The sequence below is a fragment of the Rhinoderma darwinii genome, chromosome 4 (assembly GCF_050947455.1).
Source record: "Rhinoderma darwinii isolate aRhiDar2 chromosome 4, aRhiDar2.hap1, whole genome shotgun sequence".
NCBI lineage: Eukaryota > Metazoa > Chordata > Amphibia > Anura > Rhinodermatidae > Rhinoderma > Rhinoderma darwinii.
The window spans coordinates 383,354,522-383,373,742 of NC_134690.1; the positions used below are offsets into that span (position 1 = coordinate 383,354,522).

The 19,221-nt window shown below is 42.4% G+C and overlaps 1 protein-coding gene across 2 annotated transcripts in view; it reads left to right on the forward strand.

Annotated features, from left to right (window-relative positions):
* THADA (THADA armadillo repeat containing) overlaps positions 1-19,221 on the forward strand; it is a 479,325-nt gene that overhangs the window by 158,914 nt on the left and 301,190 nt on the right. For both annotated transcript variants that reach the window (XM_075863236.1, XM_075863235.1), the window contains exon 26: positions 16,007-16,098. In XM_075863236.1, the coding sequence (XP_075719351.1) occupies positions 16,007-16,098 (92 nt within the window). The remainder of the gene's footprint in view (positions 1-16,006; positions 16,099-19,221) is intronic.

A 19,221-nucleotide genomic window follows, 5' to 3' on the forward strand; every position in this document is an offset into this window, starting at 1 on the left:
AGGACCAGGTCTGTGGGCACCGTTCTGAATGCTGTTTTCACCCAACATCTGTTGCCATTGTACGAGACCAAGATACAGTAACTCAAAATATACTTCAGTGCATAACTTAAAGGGGTGTTCCCATCTTATTTTTATATTCTATATCTCTAGGATATGCCATAACATAAATGGTGGGGCCAAACTTCTGGGGCAGCTGCCGCTCCTGAAAACGAAGGGTCCAGTGTTTGCATTTTCCCTGCGCTTGCACCCAGTCACTGGTGTGGCCTGTCTGCTATGGTCCCTCTGCCACATAAGATGATAGCAGTACTATAAAGGGCACATAATTGAAAAGGAAGAGTGAGATCCCGTTACTGATTTTGTATTGGGACCTATGAGTGCTGTAATGGAAGGAGTTCTCCAACCATTATAAGTGACGGCGAATCGCAGGCACTAATCTTCAGAATGAAGGATCCTTCACCGTTTTCCCTGCACAGCAGCGCTCCTATCCACCCCCTGTGCATCATGTGCCATCTTCGTATGTGGCAGAGTGGCCATTGGGTGCCCTCAGGGACCAGGTACGACTGCAGCCTCTGTACACATGACTCATATTTAACTGTGTGATAATCAATATGAACACTATTACTACTCCTGCACACACAGTCTTCCCAAAGTCTTGAATGGCTAAATGTTCTTAGTTATGTAGTGACCAATACCTTGCTCCCATATAGTTGCTATACAGGAATCTTGTTTAAATGAGTTAGAACGATGTCACAGAGGGGATTCTCCGCTTGTCACAGCCAGGAGCTTCTAGTAAGGAGTTGCTCTCGTACCCGATCTTACTATGTATTACATGGTTGCCATTGATTTAATAGGTCAGCATGTATTATTGCAGTTCCTATGCAGTGGACGCTGTGGGAGCAATGTGCGGCCATCCATAGCTTCCCTTGTGACTGACAGGTTTTTCTGAAGCCGTACCCGTGACAAGAAGCTGATCCAAGACCGCTTCAATCTGTAAAACTACGCAGCGTATCAGACCACGAACCTACAGGGAATTCCACCCGAAAAACTGTACCAAATTGTGGTGCAGTTTTTCAGGCAGAATCTCCTCCACTGTGGAAACCAGTGCTTTAAAAAAAACAAAAAAAAAAAAACCTTTACGCTTAGCCTCGGCTGTCATTATGGCGACGCGTCTTTCTGTTCTCCATGCAGTTCTGCCTCCTGGAACGATGCTGTAGCCTGTGATTGGCTGCAGCAGTCACATGGGATTAAATGTCATCCCAGGAAGCCGGCCTGAACGAAGAACAGAAGAAGGCGTTGCTATGGCCGGGAGTAAGTATTATCTGTTTTTATTCATTTTAACCCAAGAAAAATTTTTGTTTTTTCATGCGCGACTTTTGCGCTGGAATCCGAACGTTTCCACCTCAAAAGTCGCAGCACTTGGCTATTTTGTTGCAGGTTTTACTTTCTCATTGAATTTATTTGGGAAAGCCCGCAACAGAAGTGAAATGAATCCGCAGCATAAATTCACGTTCTGTGGATTTAAAATCCGTACTGCGGGTCAGTTCATGTATGTCTTTGCTGCGGATTTTTTTATTGCGTGTGCATGAGTTGCTCAAATCTCATTCATTTTTTTGCTACTGTAAATTCTATGGAATCTCCGCACAGAATTCCGTTGTGGAAATTCCGCAGCGTATACTCTACATGGCAACCCGGCCTAGAGTTTTCTTCATGATTTTTCTAACTTTAGCACTCCTCTTTCTTTAAAGAGGCTCTGTCACCAGATTGTGCAGCCCCTATCTGCTATTGCCTGTGATCGGCGCTGCAATGTAGATTACAGTAACGTTTTTATTTTTAAAAAACGAGCATTTTTGGCCAAGTTATGACCATTTTCGTATTTATGCAAATGAGGCTTGCAAAAGTACAACTGGGCGTGTTGAAAAGTAAAAGTCCAAGTGGGCGTGTATTATGTGCGTACATCGGGGCGTGTTTACTTCTTTTACTAGCTGGGCTTTCTGATGAGAAGTATCATCCACTTGTCTTCAGAACGCCCAGCTTCTGGCAGTTCAGATCTGTGACGTCACTCACAGGTCCTGCATCGTGTCGGCACCAGAGGCTACAGATGATTCTGCAGCAGCATCAGCGTTTGCAGGTAAGTAGCTACATCGATTTAACTGCAAACGCCGATGCTGCTGCAGAATCATCTGTAGCCTCTGGTGCCGATGTGTCCTCGCTCGTCTGACACGATGCAGGACCTGTGAGTGACATCACAGCGTGATCTCTCGAGAACACGGCTGTGTCTGCACTGCCAGAAGCTGGGCATTCTGAAGAGAAGTGGATGATACTTCTATACACAACGCCCAGCTAGTAAAAGTATTAAAAACGCCCCGATGTACGCACATAATACACGCCCACTTGGACTTTTGCAAGCCTCAGTTGCATAACTACAAAAATGGTCATAACTTGGCCAAAAATGCTCGTTTTTTAAAAATAAAAACGTTACTGTAATCTACATTGCAGCGCCGATCTGCTGCAATAGGAGATAGGGGCTGCAAAATCTGGTGACAGAGCCTCTTTAAAAGATGTATAAGTTTTAACAAACATTCCTTTAAGTTTTGCGTCCTTATTGCTTTTCTCTGCATCCGCCGTAGAAAGTCCTATATTTTACCTTGTGAAAATACAGGTTTTTTGCTTCTTCAGCAGAAGTCACAATTATTTTGTCATAATTAATAATAATTGACAGATTGACTATTACTAGTAAAACGTTTGAACTATTTACTTAAACGCTTTACTACTTTTATATGTTTGCCCAACTTCTGGAAGTATAATTAACCAATTACCCAGTAGATGAGACATGCCAAAACATTGTGTATGGAGTGCGAGGCTGCTTGTAGCTGACCAGGCTGCGCTCTGTATAATGCGGAAACTACCACTCTTCTGGAATCCAGTTTTATTCTTACCTTTCGTCTCCGTGCCAACAAATGCCTCCTCTCCGTAAGAGGAAATGAAGACTAAATTCTCATCATTGTGTGACCTATTAATGCCCACTAGAAAAGTAAAGCTTATCTTTTGTATAATGAAAAGCTCTGCAACTTTCTAATATACTTTTGTTTCAATTTCTCACAATTTTTAATATCTCTGTTTACTTTCAGTGAGTGGAAATCTTTGTATTTACATCCACAGGCTGAAACCCTGCGCTGATCAAAGCTCTAAAATGTTTATTGAGGTATACACTTAAAACGTAGAATATGATCAGGACAGGTCTTCAGCCTCTGAATATAATCAAGGAGGTTCCCATTCATTTACAGCAAGCAGGGATCTTGAATATGGTGAAACACTAAAACACAAAGTATAAAGATCCAACAAAGTATTCACCACTGCACCGGATTTGTAATCAAAGCTTCATTCTTTATTGCATACCCATTTGTAAATACAGTCAAAACAGGCAATGTTTCAGCCATACAATGATCTTTCTCAACCCCATATATATCCTACCACCATATACGCAGGTGTATAGAAATGGCGCCAAACCACGGCCCCTTAACGTCATAACCACATTTACAGCGTCAGGGCCTTATATGCGATGCAGCACTGCTGCCCGGCATCGTTACATTGTATGTGCCGCACTGGAGTGATTAGGGAGTCAAAGAGGGGCGGTGGGGTGAGCATTTTTAATTGTTATATTATTTTATTATTATTTTTTTTTTATTTACCTATGCAATGGGAGGGCGGGAGTAGTATGATCGGGGGGCTACAAAAGTGGCAAGGGTGGCGCAAAAAGGACCAAAGTCACAATTTGCATCGCAAACTGCGATTTTTGTACCCTTGTGCAAGTTTTCTACGCCAGAAAACTGACATAGAATGGTTGATAAATAAGCCCCTACGTGTTACAAAACGTATTTCAACAGCCTATTGATTACAATGAGAATGATGTAATGTTTCATTTTCCCCGTGGTGGCGCTGAAGGGACTTGCGGCCAGATTCCCCACATATTACAGGATCTCCCGCTGCAGGACCCCCAATGATCAGATGTATTCTGTTTATTCTTCTGGGGACCCTTTTAACAAACAGAGATTGTCCAAAGTGGACCCTTAGAATAATTACAATCTTATTTCTCCATTGTCATAAAATAAAGCATGGTCATATAATCTCATCTAATTGTTCTACGTGTTGTTTCTTGGCCAGTACTTGCACAGTTGACGACCTTCTTATTAACTCGCTTATGGGTGGTAGATGATCCTCTTAGGCCAAGTTCACCCCCCCATTATTTGCCATTCGTTCAAAACTGGCAGTTTTTCACATCCAAGTTGCCCCCGTGTGGGTCCAGTCTTCACAGATCCCCATAGACTTGAGTCTATCGAGGGATCTGTAGATAACAGAACAAAATAGGACATTTTATTTTTCAATTGACCCTTCACACTGTCCATTGAAACAATGGCCGTGTGAACGCCCCCATTGAAATACATGCGCCCATGTGACGGCCGTTGTTTTAACGGCCGTCCCACGGACGTATATACCGTGGTCGTCTGAATTCGGCCTTAAAAGCGCAAGGAATTGATCCGAATGCCGCTCTAGTGTTAAGGAGCCCTTATTAATGAGTAGGTAACTCTCGATCAGTGCTTGGACATTGACTTAAAGGGGGTGTCCACTGCTGGATATGTTACAAAATAAATTAAGCATCAAAAATCCCTTCTGCTCCAGCGCCGATGCTACGGTTCTCTCTGCCGGGCTTTGTTTACTTTTTCTGCAGCGATGGTGGGCCATACATCCACGTCAACACTGCAGCCAATCACTGGCCTCAGCAGGACAAGTCTATAAAGACAGGCGGGGACTACCGGAGCATCGGCGAATTTATTAACAGGGGAATAATGCTTCTTTATTTTATAACATATCCAGCATATCCCCTTTAAGTTACAAGGCTCCCTTCTGACTAATATTATGCTTCCGCCATAATCTGCTCTGTAAATTTGCAGATCACATTGTACCATGCAAAGACCGTGTGAGTAAAGTTCATTTGCGTAGTCCGTGTTGCTGTTTTGTAATATAATGGTGATTTCACTTTTGGAGCATGGTCCACTTTACAGAGTCTCCGCTGCTTATTAGTAATTTTATGGAGGTAACGTTGACCTCTGTAGGACTATGTAGATGATGATGAGGATCACAGAGGGAGTGCAGCACAGTCACCGTTTAGCATGTGGTTAATGTCACAAGGTGAGCCGTGCGTCCTCACATAATCCAGGCTGCGGCACGTAAGTCATTGATTTCATTTTAGCGACAGTCTAGATCTTATGTCAATGGAGATTTTACAGTAGGAGCCCAGTGCACCTTCTCTGAAGCAATTTCATCCATAGTTTGACAGCAGTCACAGAGTAAAGAGCAGTGTGACAAGCTGCGTGCGGTATATAACTCTATACTTAGAAGGGCAGGTTTTGCTTGGATTCAGATCTAACTCCAAATCCACGCTTGATTTTTCTTTCCCTTCAAATTGACCCCTTGGTCCCTGAAGTTCAGCATGATAGTTGTTGGCTGCATAATCATTCATTTAACGATCTCCGATGCCCCTTCCCTCACTAATCTTTAGTGTTCTTATTTCTACAGGAAAATACTGAGCTTACTCCTCGTCTGACACTTGCCAAGATCTTAGGCTATATAAACCCTTGAAAGCGCATTTATTTATTTTTTTTAAATAAAAATGTCTATCAGTGTGTTTTGTGCAACTTTATAATTTTGTTTTTATTCAAAATTATTTTTACTTTCTGAGATACAGCTTCTTTGTATCCTGTATACCGAGCAGCTGTATCTTGCGCTGAATCGTGTATCCATCAGTCCCGCGGACCTGACGGTTTCAGTGTCCGAGTGTCCTACGTGTCTCTGACCTGCAGGATCCACCTGTAATCTATCACATCTAAGTTACGAACTTAGATGTGATCGGTAACGGCTCGATTCTGCATGTCCGAGACACGCAGGACCCACTGTCACTGAACCAGTCAGTCCCGCGGACTGTCAGATACAGGGTTCCGCGCAAGATACAGCTGCTCGGTATACAGGATACAAAGAAGCTGTATCTCAGAAAGTAAATTTAAAAATAAATAAAATGTAATTTCAAAGTTGCACCAAACACACTGAGACATTTTTATTTTATTTTGTAAAAATAATCGCTTCCAAAGGTGTACATAGCCTTCAAGACTACTGACATATTACTTACAGAACAAATGCATAAAGACCATTGTTTAATTATAACTTTTCATTTCTTAAATGGGTATTCTCAACCTAAACACTTGTGGCATATGCACAAGAAAAGCCATGATTGTGTGATAGGCGCGGGTCTAATCCTATGTGGAGAATGGGGGTCACTTGCTCGCTTTCTGTAACTCCTATAGAACGGAATGGAGAGAGCTGCGCACAGGCGCGGCCCCCTCTCCTTTCATCTTCTGCCTGATGCAGCGTGCGGCCTAACAAGACGACACTGAAGTCAGGGGCCCTCCGTTTTACACATAACTGCGGGTCTCGAGTTGGGACCCTCAGCATCACAAATTTATGGCATATCCTGTGTATGTGTGAGTTAGGAATACTCTATTAAAGTGCATGTCCACATTTGAGCACCATTTTTCATTTTATATATAGATTATAGGAGTCACTATGCAAATACATTGCATTACTTATTTTATGCTCATCTGTAGATACAGCCTGGATTAAAGTCCATAGATTCACTAACAATACTGCTGGTCTTCTTTGGAAACCGTCAGTATGTTTGTCATCAGGCATATTTCTAACCGCTTAGCCGAGCACCTAAAATGCACTGGGATAGTTAATTTCTCCTATTTCATTTACATGTAGAATACCTGGAGTCTCAGAATGCAAATCATCAAAGAAACCTCTGCGCAGACCCTAAACTAGCAGGAAATGCTGTGATGTTTCAGCTCTGAACTCCATAGAAGCGGAATCAGACATTTAAGGGTCCGTGATCTAGCCGGTCAAGTATGTGGTACAGAAGCAGTGGTCCGGAGAGTAGTCACACAATCCAGTATTCTGTAACGGTGACGCAGCAGATTCGGGTATACGGTACCAAAGCAGTGGCAGGGAAGATGATAGGCAAAACTGGGTTCGGGAACTGAGCTGTAGCAGAATAGAGTATGCAGTGCAGAGGATAATCCAGGCGAATAGTGAAGTACAAAACCGATCAAAACAATAAGGTTCAAGTACAAGGTCAGAGACCGGAAAATGGCACAATCGGGATAGGCAAAAGACTAAACTTATAACTGGCACAGAGACAAGGGCACTGGTGCTTTAAATAAGGCACCGAGCACTCTGACTGGTCCTACCAGCCCCGTTGAGACATTCATTTCGGCAGCGACCAGCAGGAAGGCTCTGCGCTGGATCGCAGTAGGGTAAGTATGTTACACAAATACTCTACGTGATCATGCGTTACATGTCTTTATACTCCTTCCAAATACTTCGCTGCATTCAGAATATTGCTGACTTCCTGACCACAGTCCTCCAGGCTCCTGTTCTGCATTGTGCAACACGAATAGTTTACATCTGATGTTAAAAACCCTTCATATTTCAGAATGCAGTACAGCATCCCAGCGAAGCGGTAAGGGAGTGTATTATAAACAAGGTTCCTCTATTACACCCACTACGGCCCATTGCTGAAATAAATCCGGTCACGGTATGCAAGTCGAAATTCGGTGTGAATAAAGACAGAAGCAGGTGTGTTAAAAGACAATTCTTGTAATATGGTGGATATCATGCTGTGACAAAACACAACAATTGCCATTCTTCCTAATATTGTTAATACTAAAGGGGTTGTAAAAAAAATTCTCCTAGGAACGGCAACACTCCTATCCATGGCCCCGACTGGTATTTCAAATTCGCTTATTTCACTTAAAGGCTAAGCTGCAATACCGGACGCGGTTTCTGTTAAAAAATAAATAAATAAATAAATGTTTCAGGCTGGGTTCACATTTTGAGGCCACTGCATGGACTTAAACTTTCTAACGTGTGGTTTTGACATAACTCCGCAAAGTTTTCAATTTGATTGGTTTTGCAGGTAAAAAGCAGTTTTAACCACAAATCTTTTTCCATCGGTGAGTTGATCACAAAATACACTGACCCTCTTTAACAAATGCTGTCTAATAGTTAGACGGCATAAACTTGGACCACACAGTCACAAAATGTGGCAAATTTATCAGAGTGGCGAATGCTATGTGATAATTTTGGCGCATCTTGCATTACCTGATGGACCCTTTTTTTCTTCCATATACCACTTTTAATTTTGGCTTATTTTGCACCAGAATTGGGTACCAGGTTTTTTTTTTGGCACACATTGTAAGCCACCCCCCTTACTGACAATTTGCTTCCCTTCCCACTAAGAATTTCCTCCTTTTCGGAATACTTTTAAAAAGCGTCTAGTGAGATGCAAACGCAAAAATCGCATCAATGTGCGCCAAATTGTGGCCCATTCTTTGACACTTTCTAGACCCAGACACAGTAGTAAATCTGCCACATGGTCTTCTTTTTATATATATATATATATATATATATATATATACACACACACACACACACACACACACACACACACACACTATTTAAAAGCCTGGATTTCTAGAGAACAAATACCGTAATTATATTTATTTTTGGCGGCTTCTTTAGGGTTATCATACAAAAGTCTTTCTTGTTCTTAGGGAGTTCGTGTCCACCAATAAAGTTATAACATATAGTTTGCCCTCTTTACGCGCACACAGTATATGAAATGCATAAAAACACATGTTTTATAGAACACAAATATTCTTGTAGGCACTTGAACAATTAACAGAGCTGTCAAACTTGGCAGCAGCCGTCAGGTTTTATGAATATGAAAGCAGCGAACCCGGCAAGTAAATGAGACACCAATACAGCTATCTGTGGGAATAAAAAGTTGAAAACATGCCGCCTCAGCAGAATGAAGAAAGATAAGCATCATAAACTGATTACGAGCATCGGGACGTAGAATACGCCTTTGTACTCCGACATGAAAAGCTTCTGCTTTCTACACATAGTGTCACTTTGGTTCAGTTCTTGTGCTGATTACAATTCAATTCAATTCAATTGGGCAAGAGCGTTTTTGTACCATAAGCAGCAGCCACCCAAGGGCGACGTCTGTAGAACAAGAGCACAAGTCTAGTCTTTTGTAAATGCCAAAAATGGCTCATCTTTGCCCTGTGTGTATATTATGCCTTCAAGTACATAAATTGCGGGGTGTGTAGAGGATTATTTAATTCGATGGAGCTATCCCAACTGACAATGGAGGATGCGTCTATTATAGGGGTGGTACAGGATTAGAAAAACATGGCTGCTTTCTTCCAGAAAGAGTGCCACACCTGTCCATGGGTTTTGTCTGGTATTGCAGCTTAGCTCCATTGAAGGGAATGGGCCTGAGCTGCAATACCTCACACAGCCTGTGCAGAGGTGTTGCGCTGTTTCTGCAAGAAAGCGTCCATGTTTATCTAATCTTGTACAACCCCTTTAATAGACGCATCCTCCATTAAAGGGGTTCTAACTGAGATGTAGGTCAAACTCCAAGACCTCTGCAGAATATTTATCAAGGACCTACCCCAACAATCTTAAGCAAAATGCGGCAGAATTCAAACACGAATTACTCAAAACTTGAGGATGGTATCACATTTATTAACATGGTGCACCATTCTTTGGCACAAAATATTCGTGTTAAGTCTGCTAGTCATGAGGGGGCATAAGAAAAAGTAGTCTAGAGAATTGTACCAAATTTATAATTCTGCGCGCAGCATTTTTATCTATGTCTATCCTTACAGCAATATTAATACATCTGCCCCAATGAACTTACACTGTGCAGTGTCCATATACATGCTAAAAGTTAGGTAATCATTTGTATGGTTAGATGGCTCTGCCTATATTTTTATGCGCTAGCGAAATGCCACAAAACCTTGGTGTTAACGAAGCAACACTTACCAAAATTTCCAGACTTTACATTGGGTATTGAGGTTTTGGTGGCAACCCTGCCCATTATAATTTTGACATAGCATCAATGTTGGCACAGTAGCAATCACATTCGCTTACATTTTTTCTTTTATTCTAAAGGTTTATTGTAGTTATGCAAATATATTACAAAGAAAAAAGGAACATAGACTGTTAGTAGCAAACCAACAAATCACAAGATAATGTTATCCCTTTTAGTAAATGGTCATATTGTAGGACACTGGGTGAACAACTCGATGTGCTGGAGCCCCACGACACCCAGTGTAAAAGACAGGAGAGACTCATTCTAGATGCCAGGTTGACCATTGTGCTGTAAATTGTGCCTGGTTATTTCTATAGGTAGCGCTATATTTCCCCAATCTCTCGATGTTGCTTGCCGTCTATAGCCACTCTTGGCATGTTGGTATGGCAGAAAAGTACAGCGTGATTAGCTTTCTTTTTAAAGAAGGCCACAAGACTGGGAGAATTGATAACCAAACAGTTTTACGGGGGTTTTACACTCGCCGACTATCGTGCAGACGAGCGTTCATTTAACGCTCATTGCCGATAATTGCCCTCTGTAAACAGGGGAACGATCAGCAGATGATCATCTGCTGGCCATATCGTTTTAAAAAAGTTAAATAATATCGTTGTCGGCAGCACATCTCCTGCCGACATGATTATAATGTATGGGGACGAGTGATCGGAGGGACGACCACTCGTCCCCATCCATAGTTCCGTGTGACAGGAGCAAACGAGCGCGGATCGACTATGTCTTGTTGATCAGCGCTCGCTGCACTGACCGAATATCGGCCGGTATAAAAGGCCCTTTAGGATCATTTGTAAGGTTCGTGTTCAGACGGTCATTAACCCCTTCCCGCTTTGGCCACTTTTGACCTTCCTGACAGAGCCTCATTTTTCAAATCTGACGTTTCACTTTATGTGGTAATAACTTCAGAATGCTTTTACCTATCCAAGCGATTCTGAGATTGTTTTCTCGTGGCACATTGAACTTTGTTACTGGCAAAATTCGCTCGATACATTCAGTATTTAATTGTGAAAAACACCAAAATGTAGCGCAAAATGTAAAAAATGTGCATTTTTCTAAATTTTTTAATGTATCTGCTTGTAAGACAGTGAAAATAAAAAAAATCCTTTTTCTTCAATAAGACATAGCTTTAGCAACAAATAAAGGAAAAAAAGAGCCCCAACGTTTGTAAAGCAATTTCTCCTGAGTACGTCAATACCCGATTTGTGTCATAAACTGCTCTTTGGGCACACAGTAGGGCTCAGAAGCGAAGGAGCGCCATTTGGCTTTTGGAGTGCAGATTTTTTGTTGGATTGGTTTCTGGGCGCTATGTCGCATTTGCAAAGCCCCTGTGGGACCAAAACAGTAGAAACCCCCCAGAAGTGACCCCATTTTGGAAACTACACCCCTCAAGGTATTCAACTAGGATTTGTAGTGAGCATGTTAACACCGCAGGTATTTTGCACAAATTAGCGTGTACTCGATGTTGCAGAGTGAAAATGGGATTTTTTTTTCCATAGATATGCCAATATGTGGTGCCCAGCTTGTGCCACCATAACAAGATAGCTCTATAATTATTATGGTGTGTTTACCGGTTTTATAATTACCCTACGTGTGGCCCTAATCTTTTGCCTGGACATTTCACAGGGCTCAGGAGTGAAAGAGTACCATGCGAAGTTGAGGCCTAATTTGGCTATTTTTTTGCAAAGTTTAGGTTCACAATTGCAGAGGCTCTGATGTGAAATAATAAAAGAAATGCCTGAGAAGTGACCCCATTTTGGAAACTGCACCCCGCAAGGCATTTATTAAGGGGTGTAGTGAGCATTTTCACGCCACAGGTCTTTTCCATGTAAAAATGTTAATTTTTCCCTAGATATGCCATTTCAGTGGCAAATATGTCGTGCCCAGCTTGTGCCACTGGAGACACACCTCCCCAAAAATTGTTAAAAGGTTTCTCCCGGGTATGGCGATGCCACATACGTGGAACTAAACAGCTGTTTGGGCACGCTGTAGGTTTCAGAAGGAGGGAGCACCATTTTGCTTTTGGAGCGTCGATTTTGCGTAGTAGTCGTTTTGTTTGGAGTTTTACTGGTATTTCAATTTATAATGTGGGGGTACGTGTAAGCTGGGCAGAGTACATCAGGGGCATAGTCAGGTGGTATAATAATGGGGTAATAAAAGCAATAAAATAATCCATAGATGTGTGTTACGCTGTGAAGCAATCCTTTCTGCACAGGCCAGTGTCGCACTGATAAATGGTGTCTTTACTTATCCCCCTTTTGGTCCACACTCCGCATCTTTGCAGTTTGGGGAATTTTGCTGCGAAAGTGTTGTCCTGGTATGATAGGGCACCCTCACTTCCATCAGATATGTTTGGGCCATAGCCTTCCTGGTCCCTGCATTTTAGGGCCTTGATAAATCGCCTCTTGCAACAGGAGATCTATATGTTCCCCTTGGGCCTGCATAACCGCATATTTTTTATTTCCTGACTTATTGGAGCATTAACTAATTTTATTTTTTCATAGATGTAGTTGCATGAGGGCTGTTTTTTTGTGGGACGTGCTGTAGTTATTATTGCTACCATTTTGGGGTACATGCGACTTTTTGATCACTTATTCCAATTTTTGTAGGGCAACGTGTCCAAAAAACTAAAATTCTGGCATTGTTTTTACGCTGCTCACCGCGTGGAATAAATAATATAAATTTTTTTTATAGTTCAGGCCGTTACGGACTCGGCGATACCAAATATGTATGGCTTATTTTTTTTCAATAATAAAGGACTTGATAAGGGAAGAAGGACGATTTTATCACTTGTAGCTTTTATTATATTTTTGACAACTTTTTTTTCACACTTTTCTTTTAGTCCCACTAGGGGGATTTGAAGCTCCAACTGTCAGATTTTTTTTTTTCTAATAGATTGCACTACCTATCTAGTGCAATGTATTAGATCTGTCAGTCATTCACGGACAACAAGCCAAAAAGGCTTTGCCACTGGGCGGGGTCTAATCGGCTTCCGTAATGGCAGAGCAGGAGGCCATTGTTAGGCCTCCTGTTGCCATAGCAGTAGTCGGCAGTCCTGCTATCGCATGGCAGGGCTACCGATCTGCTAGCAACCTCTGAGATGCAGCGATCGCTTTCGATTGCTGCATCTAAGGGGTTAATGGCAGGAATCGGAGTTGGCTCCGGTTCCTGATGTTATTGGTGGATGTCAGCTGTAGCATACAGCTGAGATCCGAAGCTGATGACGCCGGCTCAGCTCCTGAGCCGGCTCCATCTTGCCGGCAGCTACGGAAGCCTTTTAGGAATCGCTTCCAGGCGGAGCCTGAAAGGCTTCTTTGCCAGGCATACCGGGAGGCTAGTATTAGGCCTCCGGGTCCCTTTGCAGCCACCGGCACCCCGGCAATTTCAATTAAGTTTGAGTGGACCTCTCTCTCTTTCCCATGTACCAAAGCTGACAAAGGTTTAATGTTGTCCCCTTCTAAGCCTTGATATAGGTTTAGCCCCTGTATTCGGGTAAAGCCTAAAAACTTATCTCTTCTGTGTGCAGGTGGAAAAAAGGGTTTCTTATAATGGGTGTTAGAGAGGGCCTGAGCCCAATCCCAGTTCCAGCTTTAAACTGCCGTTCTTAATGGTCCTAAATAAATTTCCCAAAACAAAGGCTTCTATTTTAGCATAACTTTCCGCAGGAGCCCAAAATATCGAGGATGAGGGTACTCCGTAACATAATTCCTCCATTGGATTACTATGTCACATTGAAATAGATCGGACAAGCTTCCCAATATTACAGCCTCATAGTAAGATTTAAAATCCAGAAGGGACAGGTCACCTTCTCTCTTTCTTTGGTCTGAACAGCATCTTTTTGGTCAGCCTGGGTCTTTTTCTGTTCCAAACAACATGTAATATTCAATATTCATTTAACAGACTAAACAATTGTGAGGGTATTCTAATCGCAATAGCTTCTAATAGCAATATACATTTTGGTAAAATCAACATTTTGATTTGATTTACTCTTCCAAACCAGGATAAATGACAAAATATTTTTTTTTCAAATTCAAACTTGTTTGCACCAGGGTTGTTTCAAAGCTCAACTTTTATATATTCGTAAGATCTGATTGGGCATAATTCCGAAATATCTTATATATGGGTGGAAAATTGTTCATGTAAAAAATAAACTTTTCCCTGGGGAGTGGACAAATAAACTTTTAAAGTTGCTTACCTCCCCATTTTTAAGCTCCTTTTAAAAAAATAAAAATAAAAAAAGCTGGGACCCTTTCCTCGGCCTGGTTATATGAAATAACACTATCTGCATATGCTGACAATACACGCACGCGCTCTCTCTCCCTCTCCCTCTCCCTCTCTCTCTCCCTCTCTCTCTCCCTCTCTCCCTCTCTCTCCCTCTCTCTCTCTCCCTCTCTCTCCCTCTCTCTCCCTCTCTCTCCCTCAATTGATAAGTAGGGGGACAATGGACACCCTTTTCAAGTGGCCTTCATATTTTGAGATGGCTTAGAGGTTATCAGGTTATCCCATTTATATAAATTCTTGCCGAGGGAAATTTATACGATCATGTTTTGCTTACTACTTAGAGGCTATGGACACAGTTGCTTTGAAATTGCTTTTTATTGTTCATTTGCTCACTAAATGCGAAGTTATACAACTTTAAGTAGTCTTCAATAAGAATGTCCTACCATTTTGCTTCTCTAAAGTGTTGCATCTCGTGTACGTAACTGGCTATGCTGCTGCTTCTGACAGAGATCCGATTGGACACTGCTCATAGCTGCTGTCTGCTCAGGGCTGATGTCATCTGCTCTCTCTGCTCTTCTCTCAGAGATAAGACAGGGAGGGGGAGGAAGTCGAACACAGTGAAACAAGCCGTATTAGGGAGCAGAGAATGAGGAGAATCTGCATGGGTACACGGTGAGAACACACAGGCTGTAGATAGGGAGGAGAGGACCCACAGCAGAATCTACAGAGGGAGGGGGAGAGATCACACACTCAGACAGCATCAGTGTCTGTGTTGGTATAGGGGAGAGGAGACCCCTCATGGGCTGTAGAAGGGGGGAAGGAGTACAAGGTTGAAGCTGTGCTGATACATGAGCTAGTTGAGGCAGCAGCATCCTGGACACACAGACCCCAGTATGTACTACTGGGAGGGACACATGCACATGAAACTAGGAGCAGGTTGCAAACTCAATATCAGGGAGGGGGGGGGGTCTGCATTGCATTGGGACCCAGGAGATTCAAGTTAGGGCTCTGTTAAGCAAGTTTTGATATAAAACTTTCTAATGCCCGTTGCACAAGACCGAGTGCCACTCGGGCAGTTTTTCACTGCATCCGACTGGCACCCGATAGTTTTCACGGACCTATTCACTTTAGCGGGATCTTTCCACGGATCACTGACGAGACCTGGCTGGCACACACGGTTGTGTCCATTAAGGCATAATGCTTTGTTCCCCTCACAAGATAAGCAGCGCCATGGACTTATCTTCCTCCTTCCATAGAAACAGGGAAATTAACTGTTCACCGAACCAACCTAAATTTCTGACAAGTATAGTACGTCTATGGCCAGCTTTATTTAGCACATACAAATGCTGTAGTAGGCAACTTTTTATTTTTGATGCAGATTTTATGTTTCTTCTATGGTGGTATTGAACTGCTATAGCTTTCTGCTTATTGGATCAGCTTCTGTTTTCGCTTGCTCGATCCGTCATTCATGTTGAAAATATCCCTTACTAAACACATTTCTGGGCCATAAGTAATAAAAAACAGTGTTCGCGTTGATCCAATTGAGCGCATGGTTTTGTTATTGGAGGTGCAATAGGTTTGTTTAAAAATTCCTTTATGAACATTAAAATAAAAGCCGGTTTTGAGATGAGGTGGTCTGTAAGTTCTTCAGAATATTGTGTCTCCACATCTGTTTCTTAAAATTTGCCGTTCTAGGGTGTGTGTTTTTTAAAAGAAAGTACTGTAGGCATCTGCAAGTCTTTTTCCTCCGTGATATTTAGTTTTACCCTTTTATGTTTACGTTAGGTGAGAAATTCCTCCACACTTCTCTTCAGCACGCTGATTACAAGAATATTTGGAGTCAAAAGAGGAAAAGATGAGCGCTCCAAAAAAAACAGGTATGCACCACTTGAAACGAGCATCACTTGTGAAAAACAATATGTCGGCCAACACCAATTTGAGAAGGTTTGCCGGCTTTCAGGGATTCATCTGCCGACTAATGTTACAAAAACCTTTCTGCTTGTTTCTAGTTTCCTACGTTTGCCAAGCCTAAAAACCTGGTCTCAGAATATTATCTGCCCCTTAAATCTCTAGTTTACAAAATGTAATAAAAAAAATATGGCATATGCCAAACACATGAAACGAATCACTCTCTGTCACCCGTCTGCAGTTAATTAGCAATGCATAAGATAGAAGTAAATCTAATTATACAGTGCCGCTACAGTCATGGTCGCTGGCATCGCCTTGTAGGATGCAGTGTTTTTTTAATGTTGTTTAGTACATACAGTTTACGATTTCCAGACCATTGAGTTGCAACTAATCACGGGTGACGATGTGCTGGAACTTTGTCTGTTTTTGTTATTTGCTGGTGATTCTTTAGTATATAAAATGTTCTAAGGCCACACAGAAGAAAAAAGACGGAAGAGCAGACCATTTTGGTGTGCTTTAAGGCTATACTATAGGATTTGATTTATGTGATGCGGGACATGATGTAATAGGCAATTACAAAATGTGCAATCTGTTTGCAATAAAGCTTTTATGACATTAAGGCCGATTTCATAAGGAGATAATGCGGGCGCATTTTAGCGTGCATGTTACGGCTGCAATACCCGACCCACACCTCCTTCAGTCCGGTTGTAGACAGGTGCAGGTGTTGCGGTTAATTTATTGGGACTTAGGAGTACCTGGAAAACATTGGTTTACTACAATAACCTACGGATACATCATCTGATTGGATTCTCAACATTGGATATTTAGGTTCCTTAGGTAGGATGGTGACTGGTCACGCACTTGATCAATCTCATTGTACGAGACTTTTTTCATACAGTTGTGCTTATTTAAGCACATGCCACCAAGGTGACCTCTGCTCCACTGTACCCATTATCTAAATTTTGCGTTGCTAATTTGTTCTTTGTGCCCTCATCCTATTTTCTATTACATGTGAAATAGGCTTAATAATGTGGACAACTGAAGACATGGTCATAATTGTGGTTGAGTAGAAACTTTAATTGGGTATTCCAAGGATAGGATCTTCTGACATGGCAAGCAGATGTATCAGAAGGTCCCATTAATCCCACACATCCATCTCTTTAATGAAGTACATGGAAACTAACACATACATGACCAACTCTAATTTGTTGGATCTGACATTCAGTTATAAGACTCTATTGTAGGGAATGGTGGGGTTTTATATTCATCCCCTACAAGTGTTAGGCTGGGTTCACACGACCTATTTTCAGACGTAAACGAGGCGTATTATGCCTCGTTTTACATCTGAAAATAGGGCTACAATACGTCGGCAAACATCTGCCCATTCATTTGAATGGGTTTGCCGACGTACTGTGCAGACGACCTGTCATTTACGCGTCGTCGTTTGACAGCGGTCAAACGACGACGCGTAAATTGACTGCCTCGGCAAAGAAGTGCCGGACACTTCTTTGCTATGTAATTTGAGCCGTTCATTGAAGACAATGAAGAGCAGCTCAAGATTTACGAGCGTCAGACGCCTCGCATAATACGAGGAGGAGCAATTACGGCTGAAACGAGGCAGCTGTTTTCTCCTGAAAAAAGTCTGTCTTTTCAGACGTAAAAGCCTCTCATCGTGTGCACATACCCTTACGATGCAAAAGACTTGTCATCCACCTTTCCACAACCCTTCAATGGCATATACACCGATCAGCCATAGTATTAAAACCACTAAAAGGTGGCATGAATAATATAGACTATCTCGTTACTATGGCGCCTGACAAGGGGTGAAATATATTAGGCAGCAAGTGAATAATCAGGTCTTGAAGTTGATAAGTTGCAAGCAGAAAAAAATGTTTTTGACAAGGGCCAAATTGTGATGGCTAGTCGACTGGGTTACAGCATCTTCAAAACGGCAGATCTTGTGAGGTGTTCCCCTAATGCAGTGGTTAGTACTGTACCTACTAAGTGTGTACAACAAAGGACAACAGGCTCATGGCTGCCCAAGGCTCATTGATGCATGTGGGGAGCAAAGGCTAGCCAATTTGGCCCGATCCCACAGAGCTACCGTAACTCAAATTGCGGAAAAAGTTTATATTGGCTATGATAAAAAGGTGTCCAAACACACAGATCGTGGCTTGCTGCATATGGTGTGGTGTAGCTGCATAGAACTGAACCATAGAGCAATGGAAAAAGGTGGCCTGGTCTGATGAATCACAAAAAAATTTTTTCTTTTTTTTACATCGTGTGGACGGACGAGTGCATTGCTTAGGCTTCGTTCACATCTGTGTCTGGGTTCCGTTCATGGGTTCTGTATGACCTTTCAGTCAGGGGAACCCATGAACAAAACCCACACTGAAACAAATGGAAACGGTGGCGACGGATCCGTTGCAAATGGTTTCCATTTGTCACCGTTCTGTAAGGTTTCCGTTGTTTTGACAATCAATAGCGTAGTCAACGGGTCAGAGCTGTTTTGGTGGCATGAGGGGGGACGTACACAAAATTAACCCCTTCTAGCTCCTGAACATACTGTTTGGTCATGGTAACTGCATCGTTCGTGCACATTGACCTAATAGTACGTCACGGGAGGATCGGCCATTTCGGCCGTCCTCCCGGCACATACAGGAGCTGTGACAACTGCAGTCTCGTACAGCAATTGCCGCAGCTTCTTCAGCGGGGACCGATCGCGGTGTCCCCGCTGATTAACCCCTTAGAAGCCGCGTTCAATAGCGATCGCGGCTTCTTAGGGGTTAAACTACCATCGACGGCCCGCAACATGATAGCGGGTGTCGATGGTTGCTATGGCAACCGGAGGACTAATAATGGGCTCCGGCTATGCCATCTACGGAAGCCTAGTGGGTCCTGACATAGTCAGGACCCACTATGCTTGCTGTCAGCGAGTAGCTGACAGCTCTAATAAACTGCACTATGCATGTAGTGCAGTGTATTCGAATTGCGATCAGGGCCTCCTGCCTTCTAGTCCACTAGTGGGACAAAGTAAAAAAGTTAACAAAAAACTTGTGTAAAAATAGAAAATAAAAAAGTTAGAAAAGTAA